Here is an 18,950-nt window from a genome sequence, read left to right as displayed (position 1 = left end):
TTCCCCATAGCAAGTTATTCAAAAAGCTTTCTCAGATCTGTCAACCACCAGAGAACCTTCCTTCTAACAAACATCAGAAACAGCAGTTGCAGATTCCCTCATTCAACACCCAGACCGTATTATTCATGTTTAATGTATACAGACTGTCCAGAGTAATTTTTTAAAAGTCATACAGGTTACTGAAAAATGGAAATTACTAGAATCATGGAAAATAAATTTCTATGCACAGAAGCAGCTATCTTAGCATGCTACAAAAATTATTCTAATTTTTTTTTTCTTTTTCCTTCAGATCTTTAAGAACCAGAAGTCAGATAGACAGGAAAGGAATGTCTGGGACAACTCCAACGTCTGGAATAAATTGTAAAATAGGCCAGCCAAACATCCATCAACTCCTACACTATCTTTTGTCTTGATGTAAATTTTCTTTCTCTAGACTGATACAAGACGGGAGGCGGCTGTACTAGTTTGACCTCCCCATATAAAATGCACTGTTACAGGAATATTCAATATTCACTGCAAATATTGCATCGATTTATTTATTTATTTAGGTCTGTGCAATGCAGTCTTCCTTGAGTTTCAGTTTTTATAGCATCTTAATTAGAGAATTTGCAGTTATTTAAACCCTGTCTTTGTTATAAAGAATTCATTTTCTGGGCCCATCACAGCCAGTACTGACATCCAATGCGGGGATCTTCAGGCACAGCTTTACATCCCCTGCACTGGGATTCCTAAACTGTTTTTACAAACTTGACCGTCACAGTCCTTTCCACACTATCTAACCAAATCTGAACAGCAAATTTGGTGATGTTACATGATATAACTGCATTAAACGTGTATATTGTGATGATGTTTTGCTGGTAAGGGGTCAGGGACAATTATTCAAAATACTGGGTACCACATTAGAAAATTTAAATCTTTAAATAAAAATGGTTAAGAAAGCTCAAAATTTTCCTGCTTCTATTAAAACATTGTATCTCCATTACTTGATTTAAAAAGAAAATACACCACCACTTTGGGAATTCAGTGCACGTATTATTACTTTTACTTTTTTCACATTTCTAAATATGGAGACCATCTTCCGTCTCACTACAAAAGAAAAGCATCGTTTTCGCAATGACCCCAAGTTCATTCTCTCATACAACATGAGAATGACACAGATTTCAGCTGCCTGTTATTTCAAGTAGCAGCTCCTAACAGAGAGATAGTACAGCTTTAGAGCAGCCAGCTACTGCAGGCCGCCACTGATTCATAAACATTATTAAGGAATTACTACTCTAAGTCTGTTTACCACATTTATATTATGTTACAGTAGTAATGTGGCCACAGCATCTATTTATAGAAATAATTCCATCCAACAAGAACAATAACAAAAAACAGTTAACACTGGAACAAAAGCATCTAACATCATTCTGATTTTGCCACAAGCTTCTGGAGACAAAAGAGCTGGAGGAAAAGAGCAAACTACCAGGATATTGGGGATATTCTGCCCTCAACAGAAATGAAGTTACACTGCCACCAAAATGGAGAAATTGAGAAATAAAATACATGGTCGCTAGCTTCAAAAGGGTTCTACATCACAAAACACTTGAGTGCTTCTCATAAATTGAAAATAGCCAGAAGAACATTAACTATTACTGTACTTGAACATTAAGGAAAAGTCATCGAAATGTAACTGACTTCAACACAATCTGAAAGTTAAGGCAATTTCAAGAAAGATGTTAAAGAAAATAATTCAAAATGGAATCCCAATGAAGACTGTAGAAGGCAGAAAAACAAAGCCAGAAAGATGCCAAATTTAACATAAACAGTAAAGAAACAAAAATCACATATGTTGAAACAGTTCTTTTAAATATATTGGGGACTCTGTAAGAGAATGTTCAGGTCTCGCAGTTTTCAAGACAATTAATAACTCTAAGAAAAGTAGAGGTACTGCAGAAAAATGAACTACTTTACTTTTCAGCTAAATGAAACTGGTAACAGAAGTTCCCACCTGCAGGTGTTTGTACAAACTGTATAGGTACATATATGTGTACGTATGTACACAAATATACAAATGTTCAAATACGACTTTTTCACAAACGGAATTTAGATATACAAATGGAAGAGCCTGTATGAGAAATAATTAGCAACCATGTTAAAAGCGTTTTGGAAGAACCAGAGAGAATTAAAGTTAAATTTATTTCCTCACTATTAACCAAATAACAATGTATTTTTAGAATTGTTTGACAAGTCAACATTGAACTCCCTCTATCAGGTACAAATAATCTGTCTGCAAGCCTGCTCAATCAATACCTGGCATATTTGATTGTTGATAAAAACCTTTTCTGATCAAAAAAAAAGTTTGCTTAAGTGAAAAAAGCACACATGACTGGCAAATGACTAAAATGACTGCTTCTACATTAACCCTCTGCTCAGTGTACTAAAGGATATACAAATAAGGCCTAACAATTTATATTATCAGAAATGTTTTCTTAAGAAAACAGATTGTATTTGCCATAGATCATATTACAAGCAGGAACTTGATTCCTGATGAGCAATAATAATAATTCTTTACCTTCTTAGGGTCCATGTTGAATTTCTTCCTTCCCATAGCTATCTGTTTATTTCTTTGTGTAGTTTTGCTACACATGGAGAAAAGGGAAAAAATAAAAAGCAGTTATCAGTTATTCTTATAAAACAGAACCATTTCTGGATTAGTTTCTTTTAATTTGTATTTTGATTACTTCGTATTTTTATATTACGAAAGAGACATTCACTTTTTATAAGGGGGAAAATTATGTTACTATTTACGGTTATTTCAAGGAATTGATGCTTCCATTAACTGTATCATTATTAATTGGACCATCTAAAATATTACATTCTATTGAACATATTCTCAATCCAAACAAATGACACACCTGAATGGGATAGCGTCAAACTTCAGAGGCTTTATATTAGACTGAATAAAGGTGATCAAATGTTTGTTTAGCATAATAAAGCCATTTTTATTTTCTGTTCCTAGAAGAGCTTATTCCAAGGTCTTACTGAATCATGGCCATATATTGGCACTACTTACCTTTCTTCCACACTGGTCAGGTTATCAATTTCTGTCATAACCTCAGCTATTTCAAATTTTAATCTCTGCCAAAAGAAGGAAGTGAATTAAATTAACCCACATTAATACTCATTTTTAAATTATCATGTACTAGTAAGACGTTAGTTTTTTTTTTTTTCTTTAATTATTTGCTAGTCAGCTGAAGACAAGTGATAAATCTCATGGTTTCTTTAGATACCTCGTTTAAAGATTTTACCACAACTGAATCGCTGATCTGAAGTATAGCATTCAAGTATATGCTCATGTCAGAAGATCAAGACCAAACTGTCATTACCAACCTCAATATAAGATTTATTTACCCAAATTTCTTTCTCGCTCCTATGCTATATACAAATCCACCGCTTCTTGAGTTCTTGATTACACAAATCAAATGTGTACATATACGCATAATGTGTTACATAAATACAGAAGTTAACATTTTTAAAAGCACATAATGAATTGTAAATCCTATTGATAATTAGTAAGCTTTAGCTTTGGCCATTTACATGCTTTTAAAACCATTACGTACAGTGATTTATACATACAGAGAAATGTTGTAGTCTGTTATAAATTTCATCTACTGAAGTAGTCTCCTAAGGAATTTACAGATAAATCAATTACCTCAATGTCATCAATCAGTTCTTTTTTCCTGCGACGAATATTTAAAAGTTCTTCTCTTTCTTCTATGGAGAGGTCATCAGGCACTGAAATAAAGAAAAACATAGCCTTTCATGCATTTGCTAACGTAACTCGTAGCAGAAAACTGAATAAACTTGATTAAGAAAAACAAGCTTACAGGAAAGTTTTTTTAGTTGGAATTATTTTCAGTAAAAATATTTTCAGAGAAAAAAAACAAAGCAAATTTACTGAAATTCTATTTTGTAAAATCATAAATAATGTAATAGAGTAGGGACAGAATCAGTCCTTCAAAAGAAGCCTAGACAATTTAAGGGAACTCATTATCATATGATACGTGGTAAGATTTGTTTCCACAGTTAAATTGCGTAAGTCTGGTACCATTCCAGTTATTTTAGTCATGGACCAAAATTTTTCATGTAAGTAAATTATCGTTCAAAATACATTCATCTAACATTTTTCAGGTGGGGAAAGCCAAAGAAAAGCCAAGACTATACAAAACTCATTATCAAGATGTGCATCCTGATACTGATTTCCCACATCATAACTGCAAGAGTAACCTTTTACTTGGCTGCTTTTTACCCGTACATATGAGACAGAGCTAAGTAGAACACTACAGATATCCCCAACAGCAATTACTTTCCATCAGCTGGATAAACATTTTTGCTCTTTACAAATAAATATGCAGTTACAATCAGTTATTGAATAGAGCCTATCATGAAGTTCTGCTTTTGTGTACCACCACTTGAGTGAGTCTGAAGCATTTAACTCAATTTGAAGAACCTCCTTGGCCATGCTAGAACAAATATGTTACCCTGATGATAAGAAGTATTTGCCTCTGAAGATGCAAATGTTTTCCTGCGTGATTGTCAGCCACTCTAGCAAGAGTCCCTTACCCTGCAGTCTCTGACAACTAACAAACAAAAAGTTATTTGCACAAAACCTCTGCTTTTCTCAAGCAATCAGATCTTCACCAGCAAGAAACTTCCTTGGCCATGGATTACGCTCACTTACTTGTACAGCAGTAGCACACCAACCACAAATATTCACCTCCTTTGCAACAATCCTGTAATAACAGTTTTAACGCTACCCACTTTCTTGGAAATTGCTCCTTATTTATAGAACAGCTCTTCCTTCCAGCTCCAATGGAACAACAAAAATAATTATTAAGATATTTATATGGTTCTGTACCAACAGTAACAACCAACAGTGCGGTCACTTCAGAAGACCGAGGGTGTTTCTTTATGTCATATATACATTTAATGGACACAACAGGATCACGAGCAAAGATTCAGCTTGACAAAAGTTTTTTCACTTGGACTCTTGAAACACAGCTTCTCTTCAAACCTTAATAATGAAATATATTGATTACTTTTGACATCCAGTGGTTAAGCTCCTTTCCTTTTAGGATTCAAATCATAATAGAAAATCCAAATGGCAACAGAGCTTGTTAGACATGAAGTAATTATGGGAGATGATCTCATTTAGCTATTCCAGATACAGATATGATTGAATTACTTCCAGTTTAGGAAATTACAGGCTTCTGTTGAAAGAATACTAGACTTCGATGTTTACCTGCTTTTTCCCCTCGTCAGATCAGAAACTCACCCATTTCTGAACATTCCTTTCATGCAAATACTGGTTGAATCTTTTCACATCAAACCTCAGAAACATGTGTGATGCTTAGACAAGGGATCATACCACTGTCTCACGTGTACTCGAAGATTTTAACCATCCAAACTCAAGAGATTCTGTGCCTATGCACACGCCCTGTACCTACACATACCAGAGTTAACTTGGTTATCTGAGGACTGAAAACAACAAAACTCAAGTCTGTTACCCGATGCTGATTGTTTGAAAGGCAAAACACATATAATCTAGCACTCCCCTAGCTGGGAAGTATGGACAAGTATCATTAAAGCATTTTTGCAGTGTTAGATTAGTAGATGAAATTAGATTAGACTTTGCAGTATCAGTAAGTCCTCCACTTACACACTTCCTGCCATAGCATAGACTTGGCTGATCTCACCTTCACCGGTAACTAGCAATACTAAACAGAAGGCAAATAGAAAATAACCTTAAAGCTTTCAGTATTTAGTATCCACAGATGGTGCTTGGCCTTCAAGCCAAGTGTATTAGCTGCTACCACTAACTCCGCCCGAAGCCTAACGCCAGCGAGTGCTGCTGCAGTTCCTTTTCCTTTACGTTACTACCCAGTGAAAGCTTGTAGGTGTGGAATATCTGGGACAAGTGGAATTTCTATTTTAAGTCAGCATGACTTGTGACAGTTTTCTGTGCTCAGGCTACTGAGTGAAGGGAAAGAAATAAAACACCAAAGTCCTCTTCATACAGCTCTCTGAGTCTGTCTTCTGTTTTTTTTCATTCCCTCTGATCACAGCAGCAACAGGGAGACAGCCCTCACAACACAATTAATAATCCTGTTAGACAAAAAGGAAATAAACTAAACGGAGTCAGACTGTCTTTTGCATTAGGAAATAACATCAAGTATCTATCTGCCAGATGAAAGACAAGAAAAATCTGCTAGAAAATAAGATTCTAAGTGCTCTTACAGAGCACTTAGAAGAGAGTACTTAGAGGGAACTCCACATTACTGCAACATCGTTAAGTAAGGGTATTAGTATCAGAGCCAAAGGACTCCAATACCCTTTGATAAAGATAAAAAAACAGGCTAGAGCTGAGCAAGGGTCACAGTACTGCTCAGGTTCCAGCCACTACTGGTGCAGTCAGTATTTATATCCACTCACACCAGCAACAGAGAAGGGATTCTTTAATTGTAGGAAGCACATGGTCCTATTGCCACCATAAATTGGCAGGCGGGGAAGATAATACTGAAAGTGTTTGCCTTATTCTCAGTCTTCTTTTGGTTGTGTACCATCACTGCTGCCCTTCTCCAGCACTTCTGGTCATGCTGGTGAGAAAGCACACCAATGGGCACACGAACTCACCAAAAACATTTTGGAACTGCCCGCGGGGCGTTACAGCCTGCAATTTCAGAGGCTACAGGTGTCTGCTCCAGGAGGGTGCGTGACCTCAGCCATGGTTGGTGTCCCTGGTGTTTCAATTCTCCTCCTTAAAGCAAAATTTAACAACAGTGTTTCTGTATTTCAATGAAGGTTTTTGATACACTAACACTGCAGGATGTTCCTACCTGATCTGAAAGAAAAAAAAACAGTGGAAAATATTCAACTGCTGCTAAAAAATAAAAAGAAAAATCACTAATGCAAAAGGGCACGCACCATTACTTAAACCTTCTCCTTACAAGTAAGGATCTACTCTGTTTTTCACTTCAAATATTCTTTCTTGTTCATTGATCTCTAGTGATTCAAAAACAGAAGAAAAACGCAGCATCTTACTTCTAAACAGATAAAACGTTTTCCCAGCAGTAGGGCTGAATGGCAATCAGTCTGTCTCACTGTGTGCGAGGTGCCTTCCACAACCTGCAGAGCAGACACCGCAGCGAGAGCCTGAGCAGAATTTTCTTTGGAAAGGAAACCTGCGGAGCTGTGGTGCCCAGGCATCCTTAGACACCAGAGCTAGTGCTTGCCATGCTTCCAACCTGAAAAGAAAAATTCATTTATTCAAAAAGTTCCAAAACTACAGCCGAAAAGTGTGACATCCAGGCTGACGTTTGGCTCATGGCAAGCAAACGTGAGATGCCTGAAGAGCAACCACAGTGCCTTGAAGCAACTCCACAGACCTCAGCAAGCAGGTCCATGCCACAAGGGATGTCTGCTCTGAGAAGACTGCTTCCATTCAGCTGTGCTGAATGTGCAGGCAAGTGTTCACTAGCTATAACACTTAAGATTTTTTATTTTTTTTTTTAAAGCTTGTGCCCATATAACCCTCCACATACAAGTGCTCCTTGAGTGCATATTACCTGTTTGTTCCGTAAGACAAATTTCCTAGCTCTCTTCTCTGAGTCACTTCCAAGCTTTTTTTTTTTTTTTTTTTGGTCTTTCACCAGTTCTAAACACAAAGTAGACAGGATGGGAGGAGTTAGCATGAACATTTAAATACTGAAAGAGAACAAAGAGCTGGATGGAAAAGCACTTCGGTATAGTGAACAAACTGGAGTTGCATCACGCTTTCATGCTATCTTCTAATCTTTAAATAAAGACAATGTTCTATTTCCAACGTGAGTCATTCATGAGAAAACCCTTCAGCTCACAGGGAGAGCCCTTCCTTTTTCTAAAACTTCAGAGTTTCAGCTATTACTAAACAGAAAGACAATTTGCCTAGTGATGATTTTACTAGATAGGCACGGCATTGTTCTAAGTCCAAATTATATTCCTGGCCAAGTAGTAAAACAGAAGGAAAGACAACAGTATAAATCTTGTTAGTACTAAAAAATAATAAGAAATCATTAAAAAAGGCTAAATAGATATTCCAACTTGGCCCATTTCTGTTCAATTACTGTGACTGAACTAAATACATGTAGATGAATTTCCTGTAAACAAATACTTATCGGAATATGCACTTTTAATGCAGGTTTGCTTTCACTAAAGGTGTTACCATAAAAACACATCCCAAAACCAAAAACCAAACTATAGTTTGCCATAGCAATCAGTACTTTGTCCTGTAGCTGTGACGATGCTGCTTTAATCATGTTCCACTATCAGCAACACAAGCACAGCATCCAAACACGGGCATTAACCCAGAACTCTGAAGCTTACAAAGGCACCTTCAGTATTCATTTCTCTCGACAAATCCTACTAAAAAGCATGGGAATCAATTCACTTCTCAGATACTGACGTTGAAGGTCACAAAAATCATCATTAAAAAATAGAAATCCAACTGTCAAATGCAATTCTTTACATTCCTGTTTCCCGATAATTTTTTTACATTACCAACTGTTTTATGTTCACTTTACATTTTTGTCCTTCATTTGTTAAGCATGAAGCAAATGTAATAGCATGACTTAAATGCCATCAATCCAAATGTGGCATTTTGAGCAAGCAGGAACCAAAAATTAAAAAATAACCAAGTCTTCTGCGCACTGAGAAAGAACTGCAACAGACCAACACACAAGAAACATGCCACAGGTCAGTGCAAATTAGGAGTTTATCCCTAAATAAGAGGGGCAAATCCCGTACTTCCCAAATCCACATCCCTCATCTTTTCCAGTAGCAAAAATTAACCCCTCTCCAGTGATGTTACATGAACCAACAGAATTCCTGTGTTTGAAAATCTTCCCTTACTAGCCTTTCCCCCAGCATTCACTGGCCAAGAGGTAACGCAATCTTGCTCCACCACTTCACCTGATTTCAGAGTTCAGATTCTCAAGAGAAAAGCAAAATAATCCCTAGCCAGTAACAAAAAAGCTCCTCAGTATCTATCAATAGATAACACTGATTCTCTAGCTCACTTGACTACTGACACAACGAAGTTTTGGTTTTGTAATACTCTCCTCCTACCATGTCAGCCCCAAAGGGGTGATGTTAAGCACTCCTATTCCAAGCAAAGAGCTTCATTTAGATAGAACAGATAGATTTCATTTTGCTGCTACTGAAGTATCTCACGAGTACAAAGATAGTTACACAACACGAGGCTTAAAACTAAACAAACCTATCCTTGCCCATCCACAGATTCTGCACAACTGTTTCTTCTAGCCTTTAAAAATAATACACATCCATCCTGAGAACAAATCTGATCGTCTCAGGACATTTGTCTCAACGGATATTCTCAGGCTACTCTCTTCCTTTCCCCCTACATGGTCCCTTTTTTAAACTTAATTATAGGAACATTCTCCAGCTTTCAGGCAAGACGTATAAACAAAGCTGTGACCACTTGTGGCTATTAAAAATTCCACAGAGGGTTTTGTAGGAGGACATTCTCCTGCACGGATTTATTTCAGTGTGAAAACGAAATATAACTGCATTAAATTCAATCAGTAAGACTAGTTTTATTTTTATTTTTTAAAGGCAACCAAATCCAACTATCCTACTGCATTAATCTTTGCTATTTAGTCACTGCTGAGCATGTTCTAGCACAGTAGTGCTCACACGTCCATTAACAGTGAAAATAAACCTTTACACAATATCCTTTTGCACACAAAATTACCAGTTAGCGGTATGAGGAATTTAGGACTGAGTCCATGGCTTGCAGAGTTATTTTGAGAGTTTTCAGTCACGAGGGATGCTGTGACCAGAAAGCACATTAGCAGCAAAACCCAGAAGAGAGCCTCAAACGCGCATCCATCATTGTAATTGTTTAACTACCGGAAAGCACACCATTACAAGATGTTGCTGAAAACATCTTTCCCTCTAGGACAAGGAGATACTTCACAAGCAACTCATAGCTAAGATACCTGTCCTCTGGGGCTTCTAATAATATGTGAAAAAGCCCAACTTAGTATTAAACCCTTTATTACACGAAAATGTATTTTCAGGAATTTAAAGGAAACAGTTCCCTGCTGACATGACCCACTACATCACTTACGTTTAGAAATTGGTTTATTTCCTCTGCAGGGTAGGTTTAGTTATACCAGTGATTCCCATTCAACATTGTTTTATTAAAAGAACAAAAAGCGTAAAAAAGTGTAAATATAAAATGCATTTTTATTCTACACAGAAAAGAGACAGCAAGCTAACTGCTGCCAGGTACATAATCACTTATTGGAAAAATCAAGCATTATTTTTAATTGAAAGAATGAAAGTTACATATATATAACACATGTTATAATGTGTAAGAATGACTTCAAAAACACAAAATTATGTTTTTTGTCCTGGTCAGAAATGCCCACATATAATTTAGTTGGTGTTACCATGCTTAGTCAAGCAGAAAGTAGGCAATTCTGAAGTTGTGTATATATATATACACACACACACATACACACACAATCCAATCCATGCCATTTACCTGCCTTCCCAAAGCCAGCATTAGGGTTTCACCTATCACACACAGGAGACAGCTGCACACAGGCTTACATCTATAACATATAAACCACAGTAAATGTGTTTCTTGAACTTGATGGAGCAGGAGTTTGCAGCGACCGACCGACCGCAGCATGTGGATCTTTACAATCTGCCCATGCTGATAACAGGAGCAACAACAGCTGTAAAGAAACAGATGAGTGTACAAAGGCTTTTTACAGCTCGCATGAGCAGCTAACCCTCGCTGCTCCTACTTGCCCTTCCCAACAGCAGTGAAGCACAAATAGGTACAGCTTTACAACAGCTTTCAAATCTTCACCCTGCTAGATAGATATGTCGATAGAAACAACCGAAGAGCCAACCGCCTTGCTTTTTATTTCCTAATTATGCCACTGACACACATATCTGCCATCTGAAAGCAGTGTTTGTTTAAGTTAATGAGCACTTCTCTTTTACCATCCCTGTTATTTTTATGAACAGGCAGTACTGAAGACCATGATTACACTACACTTACCTCCTCTACATCTTATTTTCACTAATGTACCTTGTCTCATCATTCTGATGCACTTCCATTAGGAAACCAAGTGTTTTGCAAACACAAGTAAAAGAACCACCTTCAAGCAAATGAAGGGGTGTCATGTGTGGAGGAAAGAAAAACCACACAGCGAGCAGCTCTGCGCGAGTTGCTTTGCCACTTGCTGCTGGATATACAGCCCTGCCTGGATCCCGCCTTGTTCTGGGTTTGTTTTCTGCCAGTTTAGCAAGCCAAACGCTTTCACACAAGGATCACATAGAGCCCAAGCCAAAGCAATAGGCGCAGCAAAAGCCCTGGCAGAGGGAGGCAGAGGGGGCAGCAACCCTTGAAACATCAGCCAGCCCTAAAACCAGCTCAGCCCAGCCCTCAAACCCCACCCTCGCAGCCTGTATCCTCTAAATCCTGAAAGTAGTTCAACCTGATATTAAAAATAGATAAGTGTGGATTTCCTTTTAGGCGCATTTTTCTTTTGAAGTCACTCAGCTCCTGCTTCAAGATCAGAAGATGCTTCTAGGCCAACTTTTTAAAAGTATGTAAATACAGATCACTGAATATGGAAAGAAAGCTGGGTTTAACTTCACATTCTAAGTCTCTTACCCAAATAAATTAATACTGGCATTAATAATATGGTGTTAAAATATGCATGGTCACGCATATTGAATGAATACAGAAAATTTTTATGCTAACTAATGTGGAAATCATAAAGGGGGATGTTGGTCACAACATAATGGGATGTCTTTTGGGGTGGGTTATTAACAGATTAGCACAGATAGTGGAAACACTACCCAAGTTAGCACGTGCCTTTGTTGGTATGGATTGCCAAATACAGTTCAAGAAACTGGTGAATTGCCAGTCAGATTACAGTGTTGCACCCATATACTGGTAAGTACACCATCACCTTCACATAGCCGTCCTCTTTTAAAAGGGAAAACATCAGCACTGAAATAATGCAGGACAAAAGCAATACCTTTGCAGTGCTAAGCACTAAAAGTAAAAATGCATTCTTTCATTGTCTTGCTGCGTTATTTATATTGCCTTAAAACTTTCTTAGATTTTAGCTTTTAAGCAAAATGATTATATTTGATTTTCCCCACAGTGAATAATGGGAAAGGGTGATCAGAATCAGTTCTGTGTAGCAACACCACCAGTAAACATGTAGATGATATTACGACTCCAAAATTAAGAGGCGTCAAGCCTTTTCTTAACGCTACATCAGATCAAAAAAACATTGTCAAACACAATCAAAAGATTTCTTCCCCATCAATATGTATGCTGCAAGGCAGAATCTCACAAAGATGTAATTTTGGGAGAACTCAATAGTATTTTTCCTCCCTATTGAGCAATCGTTATGCACAGAACCGAGGAAACATAGGTTACTTTGTGCTACAGCTGAAATTGAACTCCGTTCCTCTGATGTTTGCATTTGAAAGCCCACAGTAAGTGTTACTGTAAGTGTTAACACAAAATACAGTCTTTGTAAAAACTGCAGATTCCATATTTCTCTTGTTGACTTTCACAGAAAGATCCAGGTCACAACAAATTCTCTAATTCTGGCTTGTGTTTCAGCACTCCAGAGTGAGAGACTGATCCAGCAACAATGCCAGGAGAGGCCATGGTAACAGCTGATAGCAAATTATGCACCCGTCTGCAACACACAGCAGCCACTTTAAGTGGGAGTCTTGGGAAACAAATCAGGGTTCCTCCCCAGCGTTATCTAGGTGGTGAAAGCAACAGACCACCGTGCCAAGTATGCACAGCTAAGTGACACATGAAAGATACCGCATATTTATTTGAAGCCCTTCATTCATTACAGTGTGATAAAAGGGCAGCTGAAGATCAGTGGATTTAGCTTGACTACAGTAGGAAAACTCTGAAATTCAAAAAATTGAATATTCAAAGATTGAATAGCTTCCCAAGAGTTAGCTCCTTTAAGTTGCAGAAATTGCACATACCTTTTAGTACTTTTTAACTTGGGGCATTTATGATCTTGCCCAATAAAAGCATATTGTATCACACAGCATACTACTATAAAGATTTCTACGAAGAATGGGATGGAAAGGGACTGGATGATCCCATGACAAATTTCTGTGACAGAGCTATTTGCTTCTAATGGAGACAAGCATACAGGCAATGCTGACAGTAATTTAGAAAACTTGAAACAACTGCCAGATGACAAAATTTCAGATAAACAAGGTTTAACAGATTCCCATCAAGTCTTCGGCCGACTGACATTATGCTATATAGCACAAAGACATCATCTAGTTCAAATCCAGGTCAGAAAATAAGCAATTATCCACCTTTGTGAGTTATGATGCATTCTCTTCTAATGTAAAAAGGGAAATGGTTAGCACTTGGCTACCTCCAGGTCATCAGCCACGACCAAAGCCGCTCTCCCCGCAGGGCACAGGAGTGGTCACGTATATACATGCTCCCCAGGCAGCATTCAGCACCAGCTACTGATGGAAATCAGGTCAAGCACACGCAATATGGAGCAGACCGGGAAGCTGGATTGGTTGAGCTAGTTACCACTGAAGAGGGTTTGGCTCCATGTTCACATCGGAGGATACGGGATGATTCCCAGGAATTCAGCATCTCCCACTGGCATGCACCTCCCAGTAGCTGCTGCAAATGACTGGACTAACCACAGACGTCTCGCTTCCAGCCTAGGCAGCTTCCAGCTCCAACATCCAAGCATCCTGGACCAAGGACAGGACAATTCCCAAATAGCAGAGATTATTCCATCATCTGTTGGGTGTGGGAGAAGCAAACAAGAACACACTGATCCTTTCAACTTCTGAAAGGACATTATGAGAAGGAAAAATTTGCAGTGATGTGTTTCAGCTTTCCCCTACCACAGCACCCCCAGCTACAGGCGAGGAAAGCATTGGCTGGCTCACACCTACATTTCCTAGGACAGACCTGGAAAAAGGCTCATAAAGCAAGCACACCAGAGCAGCAACAGACATTCCTGTCAGATTCATTTTGAGTCACAGCATGGAAAATCGACAGGAATGTCGCTGAGCAGCTGCAGGGGGGGGGGTCCCAGAGGGCAGACCCCATGGCCGCCCACCAGCAGTACCCTTAAATCCTGCTTTAGATGTGGGTGCAGTTCACCAGACCTACTGTGCTCCCAGCACAACGTCTGGGGCTCAACCCATCTTGCTGTCATAATTTTCCAGTAACATCTACTCTTGGCAACGAGGGAGCTGCTCTCTGTACTTCACTCATTAGTGGAGAGCCTTAGTCAGTTACTTATGATTGCTGGCTCTTTCTAAAGCACACAAATCCAATTTTCAGAAAAAGCAAGGGAAAATTCATCTTTCCCCTTCCCCCACCCCTGCCTGAGACAGCTCTGGAGTTAGATTTCAGAAGCAATATTTATTGCAGAAGCTTTCTATTTATTCATTTTCCAAGATCAGTTGCAGGCTAAAGGAAGCAGAGCAAATGCTGGATTTGAAAGCAGTCTTCGTTCTCCAAAGAATGTCTCCAGACAGCAACCAGAGAGTGCCATGGTAGGACTACTCACGCATCAAATGACTGCTTGAGTAGCATTTACTTTCCTCCAAAAGAAGATGAGCTCCAGCATGTTAAATAGGATACCTGACATTGCAAACCATCGAAGTTCTCAGTCTCATCCAAAAAAGTAACCCTGATACCTGCTATGGAAGCTGCTGAGCTGCAATACATGAAGGAAAATACACTTTAGGTCATACAATATTTTACTTCTTGGTCATCTTCAGCTCCAATGGTTCCAGCACTTTGCTATGACATCAACAAGCCCACTGGCCACATGCTCTGTAGCCCAAGAAGGGACTTCAAGAGGTCAGAAATTTATAGGTTTCTCAGTGAAGGAACAGTAAGGCTTAGTTTAAGACTGTAAAGCGTTTTCAAATTCCTCACACAAGAGTATATTTAGCATTTCTGAATTGTTGTTTGCCATCACTCCGTGCAACAATTAGCTTGACAGGTCACTAATCCAGATATAAAAGAGCTTTTTCTCTGGTTCACTGATAAGAAGTTTGCTCGATGGATCACTTACTGTAAGGTCAAACCCCTGCTCTCCCATTCTTAGCTTGGCAAAAGACCATTGGTAGTTTATACCAAATCTGGCTCATCATACTTCCAAAATAAAGCACATTCGCTTTGAACATGCTTTTAAAAAGTCTGAATACTTTATTTATTTTTTAGAGTAGACATAAGTTCTATGTTGAAAAAAATACATATTTTTTTGTACTTCAAGCAGACCCTCTGGCACTCCAAGCACAAACTCCTTTGAATAAATACATTCTTCTATTTAAGCTTTTCCAAACAGTTTCAGTCAGATCTGCCAAAATAGTACATTGCACTTTCTAGGCTGTTTTTCCTGCCTAATATTGACAAAAAAGTCACTGCGTTCCTTCCAGAGATCAATGAAAAATCATCTGACCATATATTTTTGTACTTTATTAAGTTAATAATTTTTCCTCAGCTAAGTGCTTAACAAGAAACAATCTGTATCCCTACAACTTCAAAGATCTAAGCAATTAACTTCTATTACTCTCTTTGTCTCAGACTTATAGCATGTTAAATTCAGCATTTTCCCTGAAACTGAAGAGAGAAAGGTTTACAAAGGTTTAAGTAACTAACTGGCATTCAACCCCAACCTCTTTCCAAATCCCTCGACTCCTGCTGCTCCTATTTATAAACATTCTTACTCAGATTTCCACTTCATCCTGCCATGCTCAAATAGCAAACATTTTTGTCGATTAGGAAACAACTGAATGGGACCAAATGCTTTAGTTCTGTTACTCCTCACCACAGTGCAAAAGGTACCAATAAAAGATAGCACTTTATGCTAAACTAGTAAAATGTACAGCAAGTCATGTTGTCTTTAACTGCAGATACCAGCTTCATAAGACAATGTGGTTATATATAGCTTCTGAGAAGCAAATTTCCAAAGAGCTCATTGCTCCCTTTGGAGCAGTGCTCTACCTGGCATGAGCTTTCAGTACACAAAGACAAACTTTGTGTAAGGCTGAAAAAAATCTGACTCATATTAACAGTCGCAATCATCCTAAATTTGCCTAAGGGCAACCAGAAATACCAAGTTGGAAATTCTGCTGAGCACTCTGCGCCAACAGGGTGTTTGTCTGCGCCTCCATGGGCACAGCTAGTGAGGTGCACAGGGAGAAGACTTGTCCACCCCGTGCAGAGATCCTTCCATTTTTCACAAATCGGCAGCACGGCTCTGGGTACAAAACACCCAGTGAATGCTGTTTGCTGACACTCTCTTAATTGTTTTAAGTATTTTTTGCCCACTGAGAAAGGCAGTTGCTACTAACAATGGTGGCATTATTAAGCATAGGTTTTTGCTGCCGAGCCACCTAATCCCAACAGCATACAGCCATGTAGAGAGCAGTCTGCATCACATCAAAATTTTACAAAAGCTAGTTCAAATTGATTTGGACCTTAAACTTTGCTAAAATATTTGAAGCATAACCAGAAAAACCAAGTGCCACATCCACAGACGTCCAGCCAATCTCTCTAAACATTCAGAAACAAATTCTGAAAGATTACCTTTGGATCCTTAAAGAAAATAAGTCAACAAAAATTGCTCTTACACAAATTTTGAATCAGGTTGTTAGAAAACATTAGATGCTTCCACTTGTCTCTGCAGTTGTAAACTTTGAGGATGAACTCTGCTGTAACGGAAATTTTTTTTCCTGAATTTTCCTGCAGTTGTAGTTTAAAAAATGTCTTCCCATATGCCAAAGAAACACAAAGTCTAATTAATTGCAAACTGTCAATGGAAGTCTAGCCATCCTGCATTGTTCCAGCTAAGAACTTATGAGCTCACTAATGAAATCTAAAAATACTCCTTACTGATTGAATGGCGATACACACGTTTTCACTAAGTACCGCGACACGCAACTTTGCATGGCACACATAATGTGTTCATACTGAATAGATGACATAGCTTCCATATGAATTAATAGCAATGGAAAAAGACAACTTATACAGACCCGCAGAATATAATCACTACATTGTTCGTTGATCCCTGCCACCACTGTTAACTCTATTCCAGAAAGTCTCGAGAGGAAGCAAGATATAGCAGCAAAGGCTGAGGAACGTCCAGCTGCAAGGGGGTGGGAGGGAAAGGAAGCAGACTGATTAGTTGAAGAGATTTATTGTATGCACATATTCTATGTTAAAATTCATTATCTACAACAACAAATTTCTTGGAGTCATTTAACTGTTCTCAATTCAAATACAGGAAAATGCTATCAGGCTAACATGTGTTTGTTCAGCATGAAATCCTTTCTTTAAAACGTTAAATGAGGTTGTGAAAAGCCAAGACTTTCACAGAATTATCATACAATTATTTCAATAAAGTGAGAAGGACCTTCTGATGATTTTCAAACGTGATAGGATAACTTCTAGGTCCATATGAGTGCTAGAGAAAAATAAAAAGTGTAACAATTAAAAAAAAATGCAGTATTCTCTCTCTCTCTTTCAAGACATTATTACACTGCTTTCTTCAATGTAGCTGGCATATTTCATTCTCTAGGCAATACTTCCTACATTTCCTTTCAAATACACCATGAATGCAGCCAAAGCATCCTGAAGCATAATTCCTTATTCTAGTTGCTGTATTTTAGTGCCCTTTGACACAGGCAGAGTCTATATACAACCAATTCTGCAAAAGACAACTGGCATTAGGCATTCTACAATTTAGGATTGTGACACCTACTGCTCAGAAGAACTTTGAATACCATTCTTGCAAAACAAAATGAAGCAATACTGATAATCTAATCACTACGATGTTGGAAAAAAAAATCTATGTATTAATTGCATGTATAATATTGTATTTATAAATAAGATAAAACACTGGTGCTCAGGACAGGAATCAATCTCAACAAAGCCCAAACATAGCTATGCAATATATGACACCCAGTGCAGTAACACAGCAAAATGAATGTCATAATTTGCTTAATTAAAAAGAAGAAATAAATGCCATATAGAAAAAGAAATTTGGTTGCAGGTTTACAAAACGTGCTCTTAGTCTCCATGTTGATAATCACCACGTTGACAGTCACCAACCAACCACACAGATCCAGTCACCGTACAAACAAAACCAACTGTTACTACCACTTAGCCATGGACTGCAGCAATCCTACCACAGGAACAAAACTTCCTCATTCTTACCATTGACACTGGTGGGCAAGTACAACTACTCCAAAGATTGTTACATCTTACATAGCTGCATGGACAGCATAGGAATTTCTACACTGCAACTGATTTGCTTTAGAAGTATTGTGCCTTCAAAGCATACCATTATGTCCACATTTCACTTCCACTTTGAAGTCACAGATCAGCTCCTACTAGTTCAGGAAGGAAAATAAATTGTTGTTATGTTCCAGCACGGTGGGGTGAAATGCCAGGCTGTCTGGCAAGCCAGCAGGCTCACCACCACAAATCTTTTTTTTTCCTTTTAAATAAAAGAATTAGCAGGTATATATACTAATATTTTCCAAAATTATGCTGTAAACTGTAGTTATGTTTTAAAATTCCTCTATCACTAATAATATAACTTACAATATTTCAAGCTAGTCCTTCCAGTCAATTAGGACTTACTTGTATACTATTGTTATTAAACTTATTAGTTTGACTAGCATAATTACAAAGTGATTGAGTAACTACATTCAAAATTAAAGACTCAGTGGCAGTAACAGAATTGTTAAGTTTAGTAGCCATTTGAAGGACTCCACTTGCAAATTTAGTGTGGAAGGAAGATCTGAAAGGTAGGCAGAAACCTAACAGCCACTGCAGTTCT

The 18,950-nt window shown here is 38.1% G+C and overlaps 1 protein-coding gene across 4 annotated transcripts in view; it reads right to left on the bottom strand.

Moving 5' to 3' along the window:
- CYTH3 (cytohesin 3) overlaps positions 1-18,950 on the bottom strand; it is a 51,711-nt gene that overhangs the window by 21,612 nt on the left and 11,149 nt on the right. For 3 of the 4 annotated variants that reach the window (XM_027469306.3, XM_027469309.3, XM_027469307.3), the window contains exons 2-4: positions 3,695-3,777; positions 3,056-3,120; positions 2,555-2,621 (exon numbers count right to left, since the gene is read on the bottom strand). In XM_027469306.3, coding sequence (XP_027325107.1) covers positions 2,555-2,621; positions 3,056-3,120; positions 3,695-3,777 — 215 coding nt within the window. Of the gene's footprint in view, positions 1-2,554; positions 2,622-3,055; positions 3,121-3,694; positions 3,778-7,083; positions 7,287-18,950 lie in introns of all 4 variants that reach the window. The other variant, XM_027469308.3, reaches the window with a different exon arrangement.

This window comes from Anas platyrhynchos, chromosome 15, assembly GCF_047663525.1.
Source record: "Anas platyrhynchos isolate ZD024472 breed Pekin duck chromosome 15, IASCAAS_PekinDuck_T2T, whole genome shotgun sequence".
Classification (NCBI taxonomy): domain Eukaryota; kingdom Metazoa; phylum Chordata; class Aves; order Anseriformes; family Anatidae; genus Anas; species Anas platyrhynchos.
Note: the sequence above shows the minus strand (reverse complement) of the source record. Positions and strands in the feature narration are given on the sequence as shown.